At 39.2% G+C, this 21,633-nt stretch overlaps 1 protein-coding gene across 19 annotated transcripts in view; it reads right to left on the reverse strand.

The window, feature by feature from the left end:
* Positions 1-21,633, reverse strand: part of EYA4 (EYA transcriptional coactivator and phosphatase 4) — a 160,524-nt gene that overhangs the window by 66,144 nt on the left and 72,747 nt on the right. For 18 of the 19 annotated variants that reach the window (XM_075414037.1, XM_075414033.1, XM_075414034.1 and 15 more), the window contains one exon: positions 11,930-11,979. The exons of the other annotated variant lie outside the window; for it this stretch is intronic. In XM_075414037.1, the coding sequence (XP_075270152.1) occupies positions 11,930-11,979 (50 nt within the window). The remainder of the gene's footprint in view (positions 1-11,929; positions 11,980-21,633) is intronic. 19 annotated transcript variants of the gene reach the window in all.

Below are 21,633 nucleotides of genomic sequence, written 5' to 3' on the forward strand. Positions count from 1 at the left end.
TTGGGTTTTTTAAGTCAAATTTGAGCAAAAAAGACTATTTCTCGCATATACAGGGGAAAGTGGAGATGATTGGCTCTGCCAATTACTAGCCTGTTGCCAGTCTGTCCCTTGTAAGATACAGCCTTTGAAGCCATGGTTCTTACTGCACAGGATTTCCAAACATCTCAGGGATAACACAAAGCAGTGTTCCTCATGGCATAACAGTCTTATTTTAAGTGAAATGAAGAGAGAACTTCTGAAAGGGCTGCTTGAAGCCTTGATTTTCTATGGATAATGAGTAGGGGATGCTCTAGCACCTTTGCTCTTGAATGTGAGGAAACGCCCTCTTCCAAACCATGTGTTAATGGCAGATTGAGATGGAAAGAAGCATCAAAGCACAAAAAGTCCTCCGAATCCTTGGTACTCACCCACACATGAGAAAGAGGAATTTCTAGGGATAACTTCACCACTATCTTACCTTCCAACTACTTTTTTCAGAGGGGAAGGACCATAATTCCTCACACCCTTTCCAAGAGTGATGGAGACTATCAGAAACTTGCTTTTGTGATGTGGGAGCTCTTCTGTCTAGATTTGATGTACATTTCAAGTATCCTTCATTATGGGCTTGTCTGCACAGCAGGTGGATGTACACTTTCAGCAAGAGGGAACATAATCTCTTTCCTTGACCTGCCAGATAAACACTACCACAGGTGAAGATGGGACAGCTGGGATGCCTGGGACCAGATATTGGTGCCTGATCCATATCTACATTATTAATTGCAATATAGTAATAAAATTATTAATTGCAATATAATAATGTCAACTTTATTAATGTAATTTAATATATTTAAGCAAATCTAAAACTGAACTCACATTTTCATAAGAAGTGAGCTGAGGGTGGGTTGTGTCTGTCTCCCCCTGAATTGAAATGTCTGTTATGTCTACAACTAGTTATTGAAATGTGGTTCTTCTTCTTCAAGGATTGCCCAAGGGAAAAGAAGATGTATTATTATTGTATTGTATCAGGTGTGCTGTATTAAAGCAATCATACCTCATTTCAACGTAATTTCTTTAGCCACAAGTACAGGGGCCTTGCAAGAACTTCATCCATCTCGAGAAAGGATGAGTTATGATGATACACAGGGCAGAATGCAGGAGCTGCCAAAAAACTTGTAGTTTTCATGCTCCATTCAAGCTTCACGTTTTAACGCAAACATTCTGAATCTTTTCTGAGTTATTTTTTTGTAAATATAAAACACAGAGAGTGGTAAATATCAAACACAGAGAGTTACTGGCAAGCAGTCTTAACATGGGAAGCATTAACACATCTCACTTTTAACAGTGAAGTTCCCCTTAAAAGTTAAACCTGATCTGAACCTTGGCTCCCAAGACAAACATTCTGCAGTTTACCTCATGTGGAGCACATTACGTTTGGCTCCAAAACAGTTTGTGTCAAAAGCAATTATTTCTGTTCTCTAATTGCAGTCACAACAATGAGCTAGGTTTAGAATATAAAATAAATATATGCAACTTTCTGACTGCCTGATGCTTTAACTGCTTCAGCATCTGGTCATTCAAGTTAAGCAATAATGTGTAGCTGGCCATAGCCATTCTGGACGGCAAGGTACATTGGATGTGTTGCATGCATCTCTCCCTTTTTTCCAGGAGACCTTATTACCTGTGCGCCTGAAAGAACAGGGAGATTACTGCATTCACTTTTAATAACTAATTACATTCAAAACAATTTCTATTACTCTGAGCAAGGGAGTGAACGATGTCCTGATAAATGTGCTCATGATGGCTGACCTTTACAACTGATATCAAATGATTACGTTTCATTTTGCTTTGCTGTTTGATTTCCCCAAGTCATTTTATAATTTGAGACTTAAAGCATACACACAGATTTTATGTACTTTTTTAATTTGGGGTGAAGTAGGTGATTTTTCTAAGAGTCAATAAAATACGTGTTGCTGAGGACTCTGGGGCCCAACCTCCCCCAAATTATCCCCTTAAGCCACAAGAAGGGGCAGGTACCAGCTGGAAATCTGTAACACTCCCAGTTCCAGTGGAGCCTGCATGCCGACCGCCTGGCCGTGGCGGGGGGACACCTGCCTGCCTGGGCAGAGACGGGACAGCTGGGCATGGGCAGAGCCATGGCTCCAGCCCCTCGCTGCCCCACACGCACACGGCCACCCTGGAAACCGGCCTCTCCAGTGGAAACTGCCCTCTATATCTTCCTCTGCTAAAAGCCTGCCTTACACCAAATGGTTTGACCTCGCGATGGCCTTTGACAGACCGCCTAGCCTTTAAAAATCATTAAATACCCACTTCTGTGAAAGTCCTGAGCGAAAAGCAGGGCAGGAGGAAACAAACCCTACAGTGCTGTTGGTTTTTAAGTTCACGCACATCTATACTGAAGACGTTAGACTGTGACTTTACTGCCTTCAGCGCAGGTTCCCCAGTGGTTAAGCACCTTGCAAGACAGGACACTGGTACAGGAATGCTTTTCATAATTCAATTATTTTTGTTTCTCAGCAAATTTTAAAATATGACTGTTGTGAAACATGGTATAATAATGAAACACTAAGGGGGATGAATGTGCTTCTCTAGTAATGTTTTGAGAAAGTAACGAAAAGCATTGCATCTTTGAGAGCATGAGGCAGGGGGGTGTTCTCTTTAATTTAATCTACATAATTAGAAGGAAAATAAGACATAAGCCTGAAATAACATAGGAATAAAACATGATCCAGTCACCTGTCAATTACTTCTACACTGAAAAGCAAATAAAATCCCCAAAACCATTAAAAATTAAGGTGACAGAGATTCAGTTGTAAACTGAAACAGAACTAAAATGAAATTCACCGAACAGGATTCTCTCCCTCTCTGCCCTCTTCTGCGTTTGTACCACATAATAAATAATTCTGCTAAAAAGTAAGTCTGTGGAATTGCTTTATTTATTTGGGCACTGTGTATGTCTTTCTCCATAGATCCAGCAAACATATCTTCCCACAGACTTGCTGCTTCAGTGATGTTCCTCTTAAATGGCAAACAAGAATCCCCTATGAATTAGACTGAGTCTATCATACTAATTTTCACGTTTAAATAACTCCAGATTCGAACTTAGGTTTTCAAAGGTGGACAGCTAGTGGAAGGTAAGTATATTTCCTGCTTCAAAGGGAGGTAAAGTTACCTCTGCTCTACAAATGACATAAAGTAATTCCCAAAGAAATTCAACAATAATACAGGCTTGGATCACAGTAAATTATATCACTTGGCAGCTAAACTGAGAACTAAGTCCAGAATTGCCAACAAAACTCAAGACACACGTTTGACTATATGGAAAGCTTTGCAATTTCTAACAGAAAGGAGCCTGCACAGGCATCTTACGAGACTCATAAAGAACCTTATCAGCGGGAAAGGAGTGCGTAAATTTTGAGGATCAGATGAAAGTTTTTTGCTCTTTTTTTTTTAAATAAAAGCATTCAAAAGGAGAAGATAGAACAGACAGACCATCTGCACTGTAACCACATAAAAGACCCCTGGGCAAATCCAAGCCCATTAGCAGAAGTGCTTGACAAATCTGCCAAAGAGCCAGATGCCGCTTATGGAGGAGTCTCTTTCCCTACTTGTCATATGGATCCTCTGACTTCTGTTCCCAAAGGAGGACGACGCTGACTGGTGCTCAGACTAGGCTGTGTGTGGAGAGAGCTGAGGCACAGAATCACTCTCTGATAAGGCTACCTTAACATAAACAGAGGATACCAGGTTGAAATATTAAAAGCAAAACAGCTCTAAAAAGTATGTATGTCATGTGGAAGATGCAGATGCATCTTCAGAAAGCAAGAAACAGAAAACAAACTTGCAATTAGTTTATTTGCACGTGGTCTCTTTTTATACTGATTTTTTCTGTTCATGCTATTCTTGTTTGCTACTTCTTTTTCTCCTAATGACTGCTCAGGATCTCACAGGATGGCAAAGAGGTGACTTTTGGCATGCTAAATACTAGCACAGCATACTAGCTGCATAGTGTTAGTTAAATGATTACCAAGTGCACAGACTGACTGACGGTATTTAAAATGTGTCTGAACAGGTTGTGAAATAAGAACTAACACTTAAAAATATTTCAGGAAAAAAGTGATTCATTTGAAAAGTAACCTGTACCAATGTCAGAATACGGTAGTTGGATATAAACAGCCAATTTCTTTAATGTCTGCGTTCTTCTAGGAATCTATTCAACTGGATTTGAAATGCAAAGTAGATGGAACCAAATACTTTTACTATTCAGGCTCACCAACAGTAAAACATATTTGGAGTATCCAAGAGGTCAAAGAAGCTGGAACAGAGTCTGAATTAGTTCTCCTGTGTACTGCTGTAATGTGATATGACAGAGCAAAAAATAGACCAAAGGAAAAAGAATGAAACAGAGCTCCTTCTCATTGTGACTACATGTGCTGCGCTTGAAGAACCAACATCATCATTTTATGGCTCAAAATCCAGTTCATTTTTAGGATGAGGCTCTGAGAAACTATTGGATTAAGTAAAAATTCTTTCAGGTACAATCTTAGGTTATCTTCTTTCACTCAAAAATAGTATTTACACTATCCCAAGTCATTCCTGAAGATTCAAAAATGTTAAATTCTGATTACTACATTATTTAATACAGAAATACATGCACTCCATTTTCTTCTCTTTGAAATCCAAGACTAAGTATACCAAAAGTACCATGACTTAGCAGATCAACAGATTCAGTATAAACTAGTCAAAATGGGGGGGTGGGTAGGGTGGAAGAACAGAACTTAGAACTGTTAGAATAGCATGTTTCTCTCTTTCTCAGAGACCTTTATCTAATTTCCAGATGTATTAGATTTCTTCTACTTTTAAAATAGGTTTTAAATCATTAGCAGTGGTTGGTTCTTGCATTCCAGCAGCACAAATCCATACTAGAAACACTTATCTTTCATAGTATGTGATATTAGACAAAAAGACCATGTACCTGCACTTCAGGGTAACTCCAAAATCTCCAAATTACTTCTACTAACACTTCCATTAAATCTCTGATTATCCTATTTTTTTTTTCCAATAAGGTGATATAAATTTCAAAAAAGTGTTCAAGACTTCTTGGGTTTTCTTGCTTTCTTTTATACCAAAGTGTCACCCACCACTGATGAAGATTAATGGAAGTCTTAATACTGACATGATCTAGCTTGGGATTATTACTAATGTGATAGAAAATACGTTATGCCTGATTTTAAGAAAAAAACAGGCATTTTTAACAGACCTGAAATATAAAAAATACATTAATTTTATTGTTAAAACTACAGTGATCTGTTAATATAAACCACTCAAATACTTCCCTGTGATGTCATCAGTTACCATGTGTTTGCACTGCAAATAGATTATTGTAATTTCTGTAAACATACGTATGTATTTTTAGAACTCTTTGGGGGCTTGATGCAGAGCCAACAAAAACCAATGAGCAGACAGTGACCAGCTTCAATAGGCCTCGGGTAATCAGAAGACTGAATTTCTAAAGTTAACGAATGAGAACATCAGCGCAGAGCAGCCAGAGAGATACCACACAGACTGCTCTAAAAATAGGAAAGGCTCGCGATGCCTGAAAACTACATGCTGAAAAGACAACGTACATAGCAGGGCAACACAGTTCTTGTTGCAACTATCACGCAATTGTCACGGACGCTGTATGTCATTCAGTTACATGTATCTGCATAGTCATCTCACTAACTACATTATTTTGATTGACTCAAACTGCCTAAGTGGCATGCAGACTAAACACGTGCACCAAACCTTTAATAAGTAACAGATTTGTATAAAACATTCTCTTGACTGCAAGCTAAGCCTGTGTGTCCCAGAATGTAGTCTTTATGAGAAATCTTATTCCACAGCGTAGCTATTTTTCAAATTGGAAAATTGTGATATGTTTTTTGCCAGCCACTGTCTTGACTGAGAAGTCTGGGCTTGATCCTGCCAAACATTTCTCTTAGGTGAAGTGTTTATAACTATAGCGGCCTCACTGACATGAATGCTCTATTCTGACAGACATATACTATCCCTCCTGTTGACTGGATTTTTTCTTCCAGTTCCCAAAATTACTTGTGGCAATCTTTTAGTTTCAGCTTTATTTATTCTGTATTTTAACAGAAAATTTGTGTTGCTGTATCTGTCCCTCTTTACAGTTTTCCCCAAGCCCAAGAAATACTAGCAGTTAGTCTCAAAGCGTTTTTTCCTGGCTAAAGAATAATCTTCTTTTTTCATGTATTCCCTTCTGGAGCTGAACTGTTTTGCAGAAAAGCAGAATCTGTAAAATCAAAATAAGTGCTTTCATTGCCTTTGCTCTTACTGTGTATCTAAATGGTCTTCTTGTAACAAATCAGCAGTGCAACAGGTGATCGCTGGTGAAGTCTGCACGGTTGCTCAGGAGAAGACGGATACGATAAGCTGTCTTTACAGTCAATAGAAAGAAGATTAGACAAATGGCATCTCAGAAGTGCCTACCTTACATATCTACTTCAGGGTGGATGAATCTCACCTTCAGAGTCTAAATCAGACTCCTCTCAGTATCTCATTTCCTCCAATGAAGCCTATTTATCACACCATTATGTTCTACAGATTATTCAGTGTGAGATACAGTGGAGCTATGCTACTCCTGACTCAGAAAAGCATTTAAATTACCCTCTAGCCAAGATAAGCTATGTATGGATCACAGATCGACCTTTACCTTCTCAAAAAACTTTTTAAGACATGGATGAGAAGAAACTGAGGGAGTATAATGTGGCTAAACAACATATATGAAAGCTTGGTAGTCCGAGCTTGCCCACAACCAGTATTTATTTTTTCTGTTATAATTGCCGAAAATTTAATGACAGTTTCCATAGCTATTTCTGGCTTTTCTTGCCTGGCAGCTCAGTCATAAAGCTCTTCTTTGCCATGAAACAGTGAACATTTGTTGTTCATCTCCTGAACTGCAAGGGAATGAGAAGGTACTGCTGGTCTCACTCTCCTAGGAACCAGTACGCAGAGGGTCAACTGTGTTTAAATAGTCATGGCATGACAGCTTCATCACAGAATCTGTCAGATGCATGTAAAGCTTGGATTTGAGTTGAGTAGTTACAGTGTTAGATCTGGTAAACATGGACAATTACATGGTACTAAAATAACGCCAACACCTGACTGCAAGAATCAACCATCATCATCATCCTGAGACATGACTGTGAAAGTCGTTGAGGGAATTAGTGAAAGAGAAATCTCAGGTGTATTTACCAGAGTCTGAACTGCTGAGAATGAAACGCTTTTGATGATCTGGCTGTCCAGAATAAGGTGCAGAAGACACGTGTTATTTTCCTCTCCATTTTTGTTAAATATATGGCTGCCCATGGAAACACTGTTCAGTAATGAATTCATGCAGTATTAGCGTAGCTCAGGTACAGTAATTACAGTGAATATCATATGCACAGCAGTGCCCCCAAATTGCAGAGGAAATATTCATAAGTTTTAAGAGAGATTTATAAGATGAAGAAACAGAAACAGGAATTTGTATATTTTAAATCTATGTGGCGCACTTTTAAGAAGTGTGGATGTGGAAGAACAGAACAGCAATCATCTGACAGACAGCTGCCATCTACGCTATGAGGCTCACTGAAACCCATATTAAATTGAAATATTGGAGACCTTTCTGAAACATGTAAAAAAACCACTCTGTGATTTTTTTGACAGCCTGTTTATCTGGCAAATGTGTCTTTGCATATGATTCAATATTTACCAGTGATCATCATCAGGGAACTTGTAACTCAGAAATACATAAGAACAAACTTTGTCTAGCTGGTACTAACACAATAATGTCTCTGATTACTCTCTTCTTACAGCATCTGATAAAGTTTTAAAAGGAGGATTTGCTTAAGACTAGCTTCTTTTCCCTTTCTTTTGTTTTTAGAAATAAAAAAGAAGTAAAAGAAGAGACAAGCCAGGAAGCATCAATATAGCTTGAGATATTGGATCCACAGGTTTGTAGTACAAATTACGCAACAAGAATGGAAAGCTTCTTACTTCATACTCCATAGGACATAGCTTTAACTCACCAATACAAAGATCCATTGCCCTTCTGTGAATACATAAGTAATGTCTTTTTGACACCACCATGCATTTTCACAAGTTAATTTCTCAGCTAGCTTTCATCCCAAGCTTACAAGATGACTTGTTAAAATCTTCAAGCTCTCCCTTTTTTCCCCGTAGATACCATCTTCACAATGTAAAGATTATGGTTTGAAGAGGGAAAGTCTATGACATATATGGCCATTTTCCTTTATCCAGGAAAAAGAGAAACTGTGTCTCAGTCGTCAGAAAAATACCCTCATTCTTCTGCAACCTTCTATCCTCTCCAGAGAGTAGAAAAGCACGATTTTTTTTCCCCCTATAATCAGTGGACTTAAAGGAAGTGGCAGAAGACCCTGCTAAATTTCCATTTGCAGGGAATTCCTCTCACTCCCCTCACTTCTCCCTATTTCATTTTATAGCCCAGAAAACCCTGTATTTGTTGTCAGACCTTAATTCCTGATGTGACTTTGGTCTTACAGTGGAATCTCTGGCAGGCCTGCTGGGAAGGGAAAGAGGATTTGGAGGTAGCAGTGATGTATTCATCAAACTGTCTGTTGTCTCAAAAAAAGACGCTGCCCTGGGATGTGTGGCCATACTGAATGTGCTGTAGCTGAGTGTGTGCAAGAGTCTGGGACTCTGTATTTATCATTTTACCAGACTTCAGAATCACACATATTCTAGTGTTTAACTCGTTTCCACAGCAAGGTCTTGGGGCATGAGCCTCTAAGCGTAGCTTACAAGTTTTCAGGCAACAAAATGCTCCCTTATTAGAATTAAAATGACTTATTTGATTACCTATGTAAAAAGGGATCTTGTTAATAACTGCAAACAACTTTCATGCATTGTGCTAGACTTCAGCGATTCTTGTGTGACGTTAAATCTAATGCAAGAGCTGTTCAGCATATGGAGGACTGGCACCATTTTAAAGTATACCCATCATATAAGAAAATTAAGAGCAATCTATGTTTATAGGCTCTGAACACAGGAACTTCTCTTCCTAAACTCGCTAGCAAAATTGATCAATTTGTTACAGGGCCAGCATGCCAGAGTTGTCACCCACACATGTTACTCCTGTATCCTCCGGACCTGCAGTACAATGGTTGGCAAGTCCCAACCATTTACAGCCTCCATCTTGCACACCAGTGGCTCCAGAAAGCTGTAAGCATTCTGCATGACTGGATGGCTACTGAGACTTGCAAGATTAATTTGATTTTTATTAAAAAATCTTAAAGAAAGAGTGCCATAATATTAATACAGCCACAACACCAATATGATTAGATATCGTACCACCATTTAGGTATAATATCAAAATATTTGGGGATAAGAGGAAGTATCCACAACCAGTTCATAGGGATATGGCAAAATATCTCCCAACAAATGTTGACAGAATTTGTAAGACAAAGTCTTTTGTGAATCAAAATTTGTGACAGAGATACTGAAAAGTCAAGCATGTTTCCTTTTGTGTTTACAACTCGCCTGTCCACCATGACTTCAATTCTTAGCTACAGTTCCCTCTCCATCTGTGCATCTTTACCTGTCTGTCAAGATCACAACCATTTTTATGCAACCATAAATAAATGCTGGAAATGGTCTGTTTTTACTGCATGTATAGCTGGATACTTCTGGAAAACATTTTTTGATATGCTGCATAGGTTAATAAATTCCCTTAAAAAAATTCGCTAGTCACATCTGCAGTTTGAATGTTTCTTTCTAAAAGACAAACCAAGGCCAAGCAAGACAAAGAATCTGCTGATACACACATGTCACTCCAAGAATTCTCCTGACAAAGTTCCCACACCCAATTTAATTACTTCCCTACTGTAAAAACACTTTCCATCTGCATTTATTGTAATAGTTTCAAATCCAAAACCAACACACTATAAAGCTAGCTAAATAAATGAATGATATTGGCATTAGGTCCCAAGCCAGGAGCTATTCTGTAAGGTTGTGTGTCTCCAGCATTCATTTTTATGCTGATGTTTCATTTTATGTGCAATGTTTCCACTTAAGCCTTGTTTACAGAAGAATTACCTTGCTCCGGGCTCTACAGCTCTACGTGCTGCATGGTGCCCTGTAGCGCTGTTCTGCCAAATATCTGGCAGAGATTCCCCAGCAACACCAAAGTTGCATCACGAATCGCAATCCGAACAAAGCATCCCGCTTCAGGCTCTGTACACAGCCTTGCACACGCTCAGGCCAGGAACATTAATCTCAACTGTGTCTGATGTATCCTCAGACTGAGGCCACAGAGCTCGAAATGAAAAGCATTTATGTTTGAAAATGCACCTTAAAATAATGAAACTACCAGATTTAGCCTCCAGATTGTCTATTTGTAACACAGCTTCCCCTATGTAGTTGGGAGGAAAAAAGTATCCTATGCCTAAGATTTGGTATGAAGGATTTAACCACAGTTCATAAGAAATTTCCTGATGTGCAAAGGTAATGACAGTACATCGCATCCTGGGTCCTCAGGGTTGTTGCAATATAGTGGTCTGATGAAACTACGCCAGACTATGGCCTTCCTAACTTTTAAAGAGTTTAGCTATAAGAGTCCCACTTGGAGAAGCAAGACACTTAAAATTATGCACATGCACAAGTGTTTTGCTAAGCTGGGATTCTTCATGTCGTCCAAGCACTTGGAAAAAGCTTGAACTTCATAAAAAATTTTAATCCAAAGCAGCAGCACAGCGGATACATTTTTCATTTAGAAGTTATTAAACGAGGACTGAAGGGCAAAGCATGTCTCCACTGAAGTCCAGGGCAAAGCTACTACTGACTTCACTGTAAGCGTATTTGGACATTGAATTTTGTATTCAATTACATACACTCAGTACTTACCAAACTAAACAAAAGGATGTATTAATAACTGACATGAAAAGCTAATCAAAGAAATTTAGATGGTGCACAGCACAGCTCAAGCCACAGGTATTATATTGGCCTTGGATATTGCAGGTGACCCCCAGAGGATCTTACTGCAACAGTGGCACAAAGACATAGTTAAGGATGGGATGTGGGGGCAAACCTTGAATTTCTTTGCTTTTCTGAGTTTTAATCACAATACTACTGTGATGTCAGGTTTGGTTTGTGGCTCTCCCTTCCCAGTTAAAGCTTCTGAGGTTTTATGAAACTGAAATAGGTCTTCTAAACAGAAGCAAAACAAAGACAAAAGCATTTTAAGCCACAAAATTTGAAGAAAATCATCCACTGTTGCTCAACAGCTTAGCAATCAGCAGGACGATGCACACTTCATGGGACACTGGAAACAACTGCTACTTCACCTGCTCAAAATTATGCATACACGTACACATATGTGCAAAACATGGAAATTAAATCCATTTTTCCATGTACACGGAATTAGCAAAGACTAGTTGGAATAGTTTCTTTATAAAGAATGTACGGCCTCTCCCCAGCTTAGCAACACAGTGGCATGTTTTGTGTAAGTGAGGGCAACGAAGTTCTGATACAGGTGAATTTTCACAAATAAACTGTTATCAGTAAACTTCAAGACTCAGGTATGCAGAAAAAGGATAAACAAAGAAGGAAATATTTATTTACACAGATTTCCCTACACTGTTTAACAGGATTTTTGTTTAACCTGAGGATGACAGTTCAGCATTACAGCACCTTCCAAACTCGACAACCTAGATGCTAGACCACATCTTTAACTGCAAAAAGGGGAAAAACTCTTCCAGAGTGAAAACCATTAATTAAATTAATTGAGTCATTAGTTCTCTGCAAAGCACGTCTGTCACGCTCTGATGCTACGCATCCGCAGCACAGCTCCGCCTAGCGCCCCGCCACTGCGCTCCGGTCAGTCGGCATTTGCCCGCCAGTACCGTACCTGGGGTTCTGCGGCTCTGAACCATCTGACTCTGTACACGGTTTCTTTACCTGCAAAAGCAAATGAGTGCCAGTTACTCTCACGTGAAACACTACTTCCTCGCTCACGGTTCATGCACTTTACAGCGCTTAAAGTGGATCCAGCTCTGCTCACCATGATCTCTATAAAATACTTCCCGCATTTTACAGCAGCAATATGCAGTACTAAACAGTGTGTTTCATTATTATCCCATGAACAGCTGCCAACTGCACTTCCCCAGGCTCCATTAGTATGTAAAATGTTCGGCTAAAATAGCTTGGGAGTAGTCTAACTAGGAACAAAGAAACCAAAGAGCCAGGTTCCCCACTTTGAAATGAGAAAGCCATACTGTTCTCAGCTCTGTAAAGAAATGTTTTCCCAATTGATGCTGCTTCTGATTCCTGCTAAAGCACACAATAATAAACACCAGATTCTGGGGCAAAGCACAGCATTAGCTAAATAATTCATACGTAAATTTTCATTTTGTTAACCGTATTTTCCCAATGCATCAAAGAACATATACATGATTTCCACACATATTTGCAATACATAACTACATAAAAGGTATTTTAACTTCCACATTAATCTCTGCAATACATTTCTGTTAGCTAATTAAAGGCGAAAAAATCCATCACTTTCAAATAAAAGCAGAAAACTGTTCTTTTGCAGACTAGGTATCTCCTTGGGATCTTCAGGATTTCCTGCAAAAATTTATTGGACCTTCAGGTAATCTAAATTTCTTGTACTATCAGCAGAGAAAAAAACATTTCACTCACTTGTGTGCTAATGCAGAATCCAGGGCTGTGTGGGAGGTTTCAGAACTCTGTTTTTAAAGCCACCTAGAAACATCATAGTCACTCAGACTCACTTGACTTGACTGAAACAATTCAAAGAGCATTCCCATTATAACCAGCACGTGTTCAATGACAGTTTTCGGGAATACCTTGCATCAAGAGATTCTTCTATACTCTTTTGGTACTTTAAAAGTATTTTGAAGAAAAAAAATGTGAGTGTGGCTCACTCCTCTCCAAGTCATTGGCAAAATACTCACCAACTGCAACAGAAAAAGGATCAGGCTGATGGTAAGTATTTTCCCTAAGTACCTCAACTGAATGCCATGCACTCATAGATGGCTGAGTACAAGCATGGCTCTACAAATGGTCATTTTGATTCTTCATTTGTGTTCTAGATACTGAAAAAACAATATGCTTGCATACGTGATTATCCATAGAAATCAGTTTTCAGTAGCAGTAACGAAAATTTCCCCATGATGATAACTTAAAACTGTTTTTATTACTGTAACAGGTGTTATCTGAAACACTAAAAAAATAGCAGACACAAAGGATCTTCTAAATATTACGTTTTTCTTGACTTTTACTACAAAACCTTTTTCAACCTATCCAGTTATTCTGTTTCTTCGTCACTAATTTTCCTCCTCTTCAGTTGTTTCTTCCCTGTTCCTACCGTGCTACTCCATGGACTTGGTAGTTGCAATGTATCTCGGAGACTTGTGATGGTGCAGCAGCTTGAGCATGAGAAACAGTGAAGGCTCATGTAAACCCCAAACTCAAAGGCACTATCTCATAAACATTCAGATACAAACATCATTGCTATAGTTTTATGTTCACTACATTAAAGTAACATTAAATGTGAAATAAAGTAAAATACTTGAGATATAAGCACGTGGTTGAGTGCCAAGAAAAATGTCTTCTGTGTGCATTACTATACAAACAAGAGAAATATTCATTCAAATTAGTGTACTGAGTGTCAACGTCACAAGCAATTGTTCAAAAAAGAAATTCAAAGTCATTCAAAGACACTGAAATTGAACCAGCCCTTCCCCGAGAGGAAGTGTATACTTTACAAAGCAGATTGTCTCAACTGAGTTACAGAGCGACCTGGCCAGAAGAAGAACCTTTTTATTTTACATATAAAATATAATTTTAAATAATTACAAATATAATGTATGCAGAACTATAACATGTAATTATAAAATAACAAAATCTAATAACATAATGTAATTAAAATTAATTAAAAATATAAATGCAACTAATTTCTTTAAGTTCTAGAAAAGCTCCTTTCTCTTTGCCCCTTTAGCATATACTCACTTCCAGGCTATTTCTGCTATCTCCTTTCTGTTAAATTTACTGGAATTTATACATTCCTTTCCAATTCCTTTGCTGTTGATGTGGTTGCCACCAGTAGCACTGTCTGTCACATTTGCACTGAGGCTCAGATCTCACTCCCCAGGTCAGGAAAGTTCAACCAGTGACTTGAACCAGTTGCTGCAGAGTCTGGCAGTCACCCAGCACATCCCAACACCCTGATTTTGCAAAGTGGTGGCAGGTCCTTTGGTGGGCAATTACCAGACAAGCCCAAAGATAATTCAGACACACACTGTCTGAGCACTTTAACATACACAATATATTAAAAGCTTTGGTTTTTCTGGGGAGGGAGAAGTGCTGCTTCTCTCAGTTATGCAATAGCTAGGTACTCACAGATGAGTTGTCCTACCCCTGCTCACACTACTACTGCATCTTGCTTTGACCAACATTACCAAGTGATTGACATGACTGAAAGATTATGCTCTGTGTTGTGCCTATAAAAAAAAAAAAATACACACACAACAAATTCTGGTACACCTTAACAGGGAGTAGCAGAAATGCCATGCACCAACTGTATCAAAAAGACTCACCTCCTGTGAGATGGAACAAACATGGAGGGGAAAAAAAAAAGAATGAACATTTTGTGTGCAAGAATATTGCTATGAAAAAAAGTATTTTTCAAAATAAGAATATTTCAGGTTTTCTGCTTGGTATATAGATGATGCAGTTAGTCCATGACCATTCTCTGAGCAAATGTGCAGCAAAAGCATATGGTATAGACTTGTCTTTTCCTCTAAGACAAAATGTAAACTTCATTGTGTATCTTTCGGGTCCCTCTTTGAGAGAAAAGATTCAATAAATAAAAATGTTATTTCTTAAAGGAGGAACAGGCATATGATTTTCTTTCAAGTGGCCATATGCAATGAACACCAGTTCTCTCCAGGGCTACTCAAGTAGCAATACACACTCTGTTATTCATAAAATTATGCCATCCTTGAAAGTGAACAGAAAATTTTTGATCAAAGACTAAATATCATTTCCTTTGTCTTCAGCTGCACTGTTTTTCCTCTTAATCTGCCTTGCTGACTGTTATCAAAACAATTAACTTTCACTAACACCACATTTATTTACATTCTCATGTGTTAAACACTATAAAAAGAACCTTTTTCTTGACTTCTTCTTTGTTTTCTTTTTTTTTCTCTCTGTTTACACAGGTTTTCTCACCATTTAAGTTTTATGCATGTTGAGAACCACTCACAAGAGTGGTAAGATACCAGTTTCAGTTGGTTTTGAATTTTGCCAAGCTGTGCTGAAATCTCTTACCCTGGCTGCCTACTACAAAATGTTTGAAAGGTTTCAGCTACAAATCCTTAAATCCGAATTTCTGAGAAAACATACTGTTGTGTTCATATTTTAAAAGTCACGCCGCTATGCTGCTGAGCAGCTTTAATGCCTACAAGTTTGGAAGCAGAATCCCAAAACTGGAAGTGGGGGGGGAGTCCAAGGTGTACTGGCATCCAGGAAACATCATCTATGTGAAATGGTGCCCAAATTTGTCTCCATTTATTAGCTTCTAAAAGCCCTGTTTTCATACCGTTGGCGGACTCATGTTGTAGCCTGGCTCACGAATTTCTGAAGACCCTATCTGCATTGAATACTCTCCATCTCAAAGATGCTGGCGCTGAGTAAGATTTAGGATTACTTCTCCTGAGTGCCAGGAGTCCCCGCGATGTTAGGAAAGGGACTGACATTAGCCAAACCGTCCCTCTTTGCTGTGTCAGTCCCACCTCGCACCATGCAGGTACCCAGGCAATAGCCTGAAACAGAAAAACCCTGTAGACTCAAACACAGGGAGGAACAGAGGAGAAATAGGAACAGTGAGAGGGACTGGAAGCCAGGGGACAAAAGAAGAGCAGGATCTGCTTGGGGCAAAATTAGAGGAGGGCAGAAACCAGGTGAAAAAAATGTGGCAGACGTAGGGGTAGGATGTGGACAGTGGAAGGGTACTGGGGCTGGCTGGGATAGGACAGCACAGCACAGTTTGCTGTGCTTTCCTCTAATTAGATTTGGGACTAACACCATAAACACAAGTCTGAGCATTCATCAAATATCTGTGAAACTCACTAGTAAAGTCTTTAGCGACCAGTCTGCCCACAGTAACAGGCTAGTTCTGCTACAGCAGCTGCACTGCAGACCTAATTAATGATCCAGGCTGGGAAACTCTACTTTGAACTTACAAGAAGGTGTACAAATGTTACGTTTATCCAGAAAAATGAAAGTCTACTTTGACTCAAATTGGGGAAAAAAACAGTCAATATTTCATGCAATTTCTGCCTTCATCTCTGCCCTGGTTCAGCAGATTTCAAACACGAACAGTGTTTTAAGTGTCTGGTACTATGAGGGCACTGTGAAAAAGAGGTGCATTTATTAACAGTGAAGTTCTTAATTTAAGGTATGTGACAAATCTTTACAGGACGAATGATTTTATACTAACTATGGACTTTAGATGCTTCACCCAAAGTTTAACAAATATAGACCGAGGAACATTAAAAGAAAAATCTAACTACATACTCACTGAAAAGAGGAGTCATCCCCCGGAAAGCCTAGTATGCCATGTAATAAGGGCTGCACCATAATGCACAAGAGACTGGATTTCCACAGGCCATATTAATTCTGGCATTTCCTTGCTTCTGATGTTTTCCTTTGCAACATTAACATCCTTTTAACATTATTTTATTGGACCTCATTACACTAGATGTTAAACCATGAACTGGTCCTGCTCTATGAGGTGTTCTCGCACACACACTCATGGCATTAAACTCACAATGCAACACAGGTGAGAAATCTTTTCTAACACTTACAATAAGTACAGCTGAAAAATCTTGCAACATCAGTAGTAAATTATTCTGGCAAAGAATCTGCTGAGCTCCTTCATCTACTGCATCAAATATGGCCTTGAACATCCCACCGAAACTGGTAGGCGTGCAATTGGGCTGAGTAACGCCTGGAATGCTTTGGGTCTGGAGGAAGCAGCTCTGCATGGTGCAGCTATGGAAGCTCTAACGTCAAAGAGACAAGAATGAAGGGGGAAAAGTACTCTTTGCACACCCAAAGAAGCACATACATGTGCTTGCTCAGCCTGTGCTAATGTCACTTCTGATTGGTCGGGAGTACGGGCAGAGCAAGCACACTTCTACTGCCTGGATGCTTCCCTACAGCAAATTACCCTGGTGAAAGCTCACCAGATTCTACTCACTGTCCAGGGAAAGGGAATGGCCCCAGAAGAGGATGGGGCATTGAGGGGGAACAGTTTGATGGAAATACACAAGAAGAATATGGCTCAGACACTGCTATGAGAATGAATAGTAACGAAAAGTAGTTTCTCCTTCAAATATTTTTTAGATGCTGACTTCGACAGTGTTTACATATAGTTTTATAACCATGTTGACAGCAAAATCCTTAGCACTGAGACTGTCTGGACAATGCCTAGCGTAACAAATATTTCCTTTGCTACCATGACATCCTTCTTTGCTGCCATAACACAAATAATGGAATTATCTTGACCTACAAAAACAGGGCAAGGGCTAACTTAAAGATACAGGGCTGGGATTTAGCCACAAATTGTAGCCATTCTGAAAATGTATATCCTTTCAAACTGACTTTAAAAAAAATATACAAATATTACTGAGAACGAAGCAGTTTTTTGATGGCTAAATGCACATAATACTATAGCTATGTCTCCAGAAGACAAAATCTCAGTGAAGCTTCTGCAAAAACAAACAGAAATGCTGAAGACGCCTAGAGAAAGATCTGAATTGTGAATAATCCCAAATTCTCAACTGAGTTTTTCACCATAAATCACTGTTATGCTACACTTCCATAGGTCTCATAAAGGTTTTAGTTACTTTAGCATAACAATAATAAGCTTACATAATATAAACATATATAAACAGTTTGTATGAAAATGTAGTATGAAATGAAATGATGGGTATAAAAAATGTAATACTATATAGTTACACACCATGACGTTATAAGTAGGTTTCTGACTTAGTTAAAAACCCAAACACAGATGCTCTACTGTTGAGTGAAAGACCTTGAATCTATCGAAAACTGATTTTCTTCCATGAATTTTCACAGTGCAGGTACTGTACCTAGCTGTATTTCAACCGAATCACATCCTGAAGTGGATATATCATATCTCAGCAGATTTGAAAGTACTTCTAATCACAGTGGAAGAATGAGAAAAACTCTGCTATAGGAATCAACTTAAATTCAAGGACAAATCAATAGGAACTCACTACAGTGAATTTAATTCACTACTAAAGTAATATTTTTTTAAAAAATTAAAGGCTATATGAGCTAGTCCTCAGCAAAATCAAGTTTTCAGCTTATCTTCTAAACTAGGTTGAGCTAGTTAACAGCCTCTTCTATTTTCTTAGTAAAGAAATTGTTAAACTCTTATACCATCAACTAAAATTGACAACTCTAATCAAAACAGATCGAGTTTTGAATATGCTGAACTTTTATCTTTTCCCCAAAATGAAATTAAAATGCAAACTACTTAAAATGTTTGAGTATGGAAGCAGACTGCTGAAGTTGACCTTCGTGTTTGATGTGGCACAGTAGATGAGACTTCATATTTAAAGACATCAAATACATTTCCATGTCTTTAAGAGGTGGGAGGAATAAGAACACTGTGGATACTGCATGGGAGCTTTGAACGTGTAGCACAGCGCAGGGCTGAGAGGAAGGGATGAGAACAGGGGATGCCACTGCTGTTCCACCACAGAGTAGTCACCTGTTTCAGACTGAGAGGAATTATGCCAAGATCAATTGTGAATAACGGTTGCTACTCTCCACGGATTGCTGAAGGGGACAGGTAGTGGGAAAACAGCAAGGAAATGAACGGTGCTGCCAGAGAGCAAGGCAGTACCCACTGTCCCCACATAGCTTGTGTGTTTCACTGCATCTACCCTGAAATCCTCTCTGTCTGCAACACTGTCTACAGCAACGGAGAGTGACGGCTCCTGCTAAAGCTTCATGCTTTAGAGTCTCAGCTACTCTGAAAGAGTCATTGACTCTAATCATTTTAAGAAGGAGATATCGCTTACAAAGCACACACTAATTCTCTAAATGCTTCCACTTTCTGAGATGACACTCTTCGTCACTGCCACAATGTTTTAGACTTCCCGCGTAAACCTCTGCAGGGAACAGTGTGGATGAAACTTTGACGGGAACCAGCCCACAGACAGGCCAAGAGGCTGCAAAGCGCTGCTGCATTCCCCCTCGATCTTACTTCACCAGGTTGGGATGACAAGTAGCGACACACTAGAGCCTTTGCTGGTGTGCACAGTACATAGAAAATAAACAGGGATTTAATAAGTCCCAGTAAATGTCTTTTTCATACTTATGGGTGACTATAATGATTGTTTCTTTCAGGAACACTGCACAGTCTTAGTACTGACAGAAGTTTGCGTGCTACTCAAACCAGAAAGATTTATCCAACATAAAACTGTGTTCTACTGAAAAGTTTTACAGAGGGAAGTCTCACTATGGTGCATTTATAGCATAAATGGATAAAATTTGAGACAACATTAACTCCTCACTCACAGGGTATCTTTGGGGTCAAAACTTTCCTCCTTTGGTACTTTTCTTACTAGTGGAAGGATTTCCTACATGTTTGTTTTTGCAACCTGATTAATGGGTTCACTCAGTTCAGAGCTCTAAGCTTCTTTCAAGTCTTTTATACCTGCAAACATTTTTAAAACACTTTTTAAATTGCCTTTGGCACAAGTGCACTTTAAAAAATATCAGAGGGTGTGACAGTCAAGTCATAATTTAAGCGACTGCAAACTGTAAAGTACTATCTTCTACATTTTGAAATGCATTTATACATGCACGGTGGGAAAAAAAAATGGCATTCTTTTTTTCTTTTTGTTTGTTTGTGTTAGATGAAAGAAGGAAATATGCCTTCCCCTAACTGGTGGGGCAGGCAGGGCAAATGCCACACCACAATAGCATTTTTTGTTTCAGCCTGGGTTACCTAATAGCTCAGAGCTCACAGAACACTTTCCCCTGCCCTGCTGGGAGGACGGGCCATCAGCAGGCTGGCTCTCTTCCCAGAAGGAAAGAAAGAAAGAAAAGGAGCTAGCTCCCCATTCAGCAGCTGCAAAGGCAGGGAAGCTCCAGCAATCTGGAGCCGGGAGCAGCTCATTTATTCTCCAAGCCAGATTCAGGAAGAAATTCTAAAGCACTAGCACGGGAAATAGCTCTTTTTCTTTTTTTCTCTCACGTGGTCGTCTTCTCTCTTTCACTCCCTCTCTTTCTATTTAAAAAACACTAAAGACAAACCTGTGGCTGCCTTCTGCCTTTTCAGATCAACAGTATGTGTCGTTGGGGCTGAATCTGCAAGTACACCCTTGGCACCTCCCCGGGATCTCCAAACTGGAAAGCAGCTAGAAGACACTGTTCTTCATCTAGACATAGAAAAATGCTTCCTGTTTTTCCTCCAGTTATGGTCCCATCATTTCCCCCATATTTATTGAGATGGTACCATTTTTATTAGTTTTAAGTGTTTGCATTTTAAATCTGAGCATTCCCAGATACCACTGCTCTCTTTTCAAGAGAAAAACATACTGAGATGATGCAGTAACGGAGCCGTGCTGTGCAATGCTTTCTAGATTTAATCTTGTGATTCCCGTATCCACAGAAATACCGTAATGAAACTAGGTTTATCAAAGCTGCTTTGGACTTATCACTTAATATTCAAAGGAATAGCAAGTCATCTCCCCTTATATGCATAACATTCAGTGCCCCCTCAGAAAACCTGAACTCATTTTCTTTCCTCCCGCTTTTCAAAACTAACCGGGGCCAACAAATGCAAAGGAAAAAAAAAGGTGAACTTTGAAGCTGAAATTTAAAGCAATGAAAGTCAGGAAGTTCAAAAGTTAATGTTCCTATGGCTGTGTTAACTTGGCCATGTTGCAAATACATCATGCAAATACTTCAAGCTATTTTGTTAAAGGCATATAGTACTGTGCCATAAAGCATAATAAAACATGCTGTTTTCTTTTCATGTGGAAACCGTCTTGTTTGAGCAACAGTACAGTGTATTTCTGAGGCTAATGCTGATTACCACAAGTCAAGTGTCTCTGCCTCAAGCTGCCTCTCTGTTCTGAAGATACTGATGCCTCATCGGGACCTAGCTCTCCCTTAGCTCACCCATGAGCTTACACACTGACCTCTGCAGTAACAAAGGCCAACTTCTCTCCTGAGCCTTTTGCCTCAACAGAAAATAATCTGTCTTTCCCCCTTAAGATCAAAGAACACTTGTCACAGCTTTTCCAATCCTCTCTTAGAGGAAATCTAAACAAACAGCCATGTCGATCATCTCCTCCTTTCTGCTCTTCACTCTCCTGGTTTCTACCTAGGAGCACACCAATACCCACATGCAGTGAACACACATGATCACACATCCGTCAAATACTCATCCTCACCACAGATGATGAAACACATATATGTAAAATATTCTGGTTTATCAGAGAAGTCCTTTTTCTCTCTCTGTACTCTTGTCTTTGTCTT

The sequence above is a fragment of the Opisthocomus hoazin genome, chromosome 2 (genome assembly GCF_030867145.1).
Source record: "Opisthocomus hoazin isolate bOpiHoa1 chromosome 2, bOpiHoa1.hap1, whole genome shotgun sequence".
In the NCBI taxonomy this organism is placed as follows: domain Eukaryota; kingdom Metazoa; phylum Chordata; class Aves; order Opisthocomiformes; family Opisthocomidae; genus Opisthocomus; species Opisthocomus hoazin.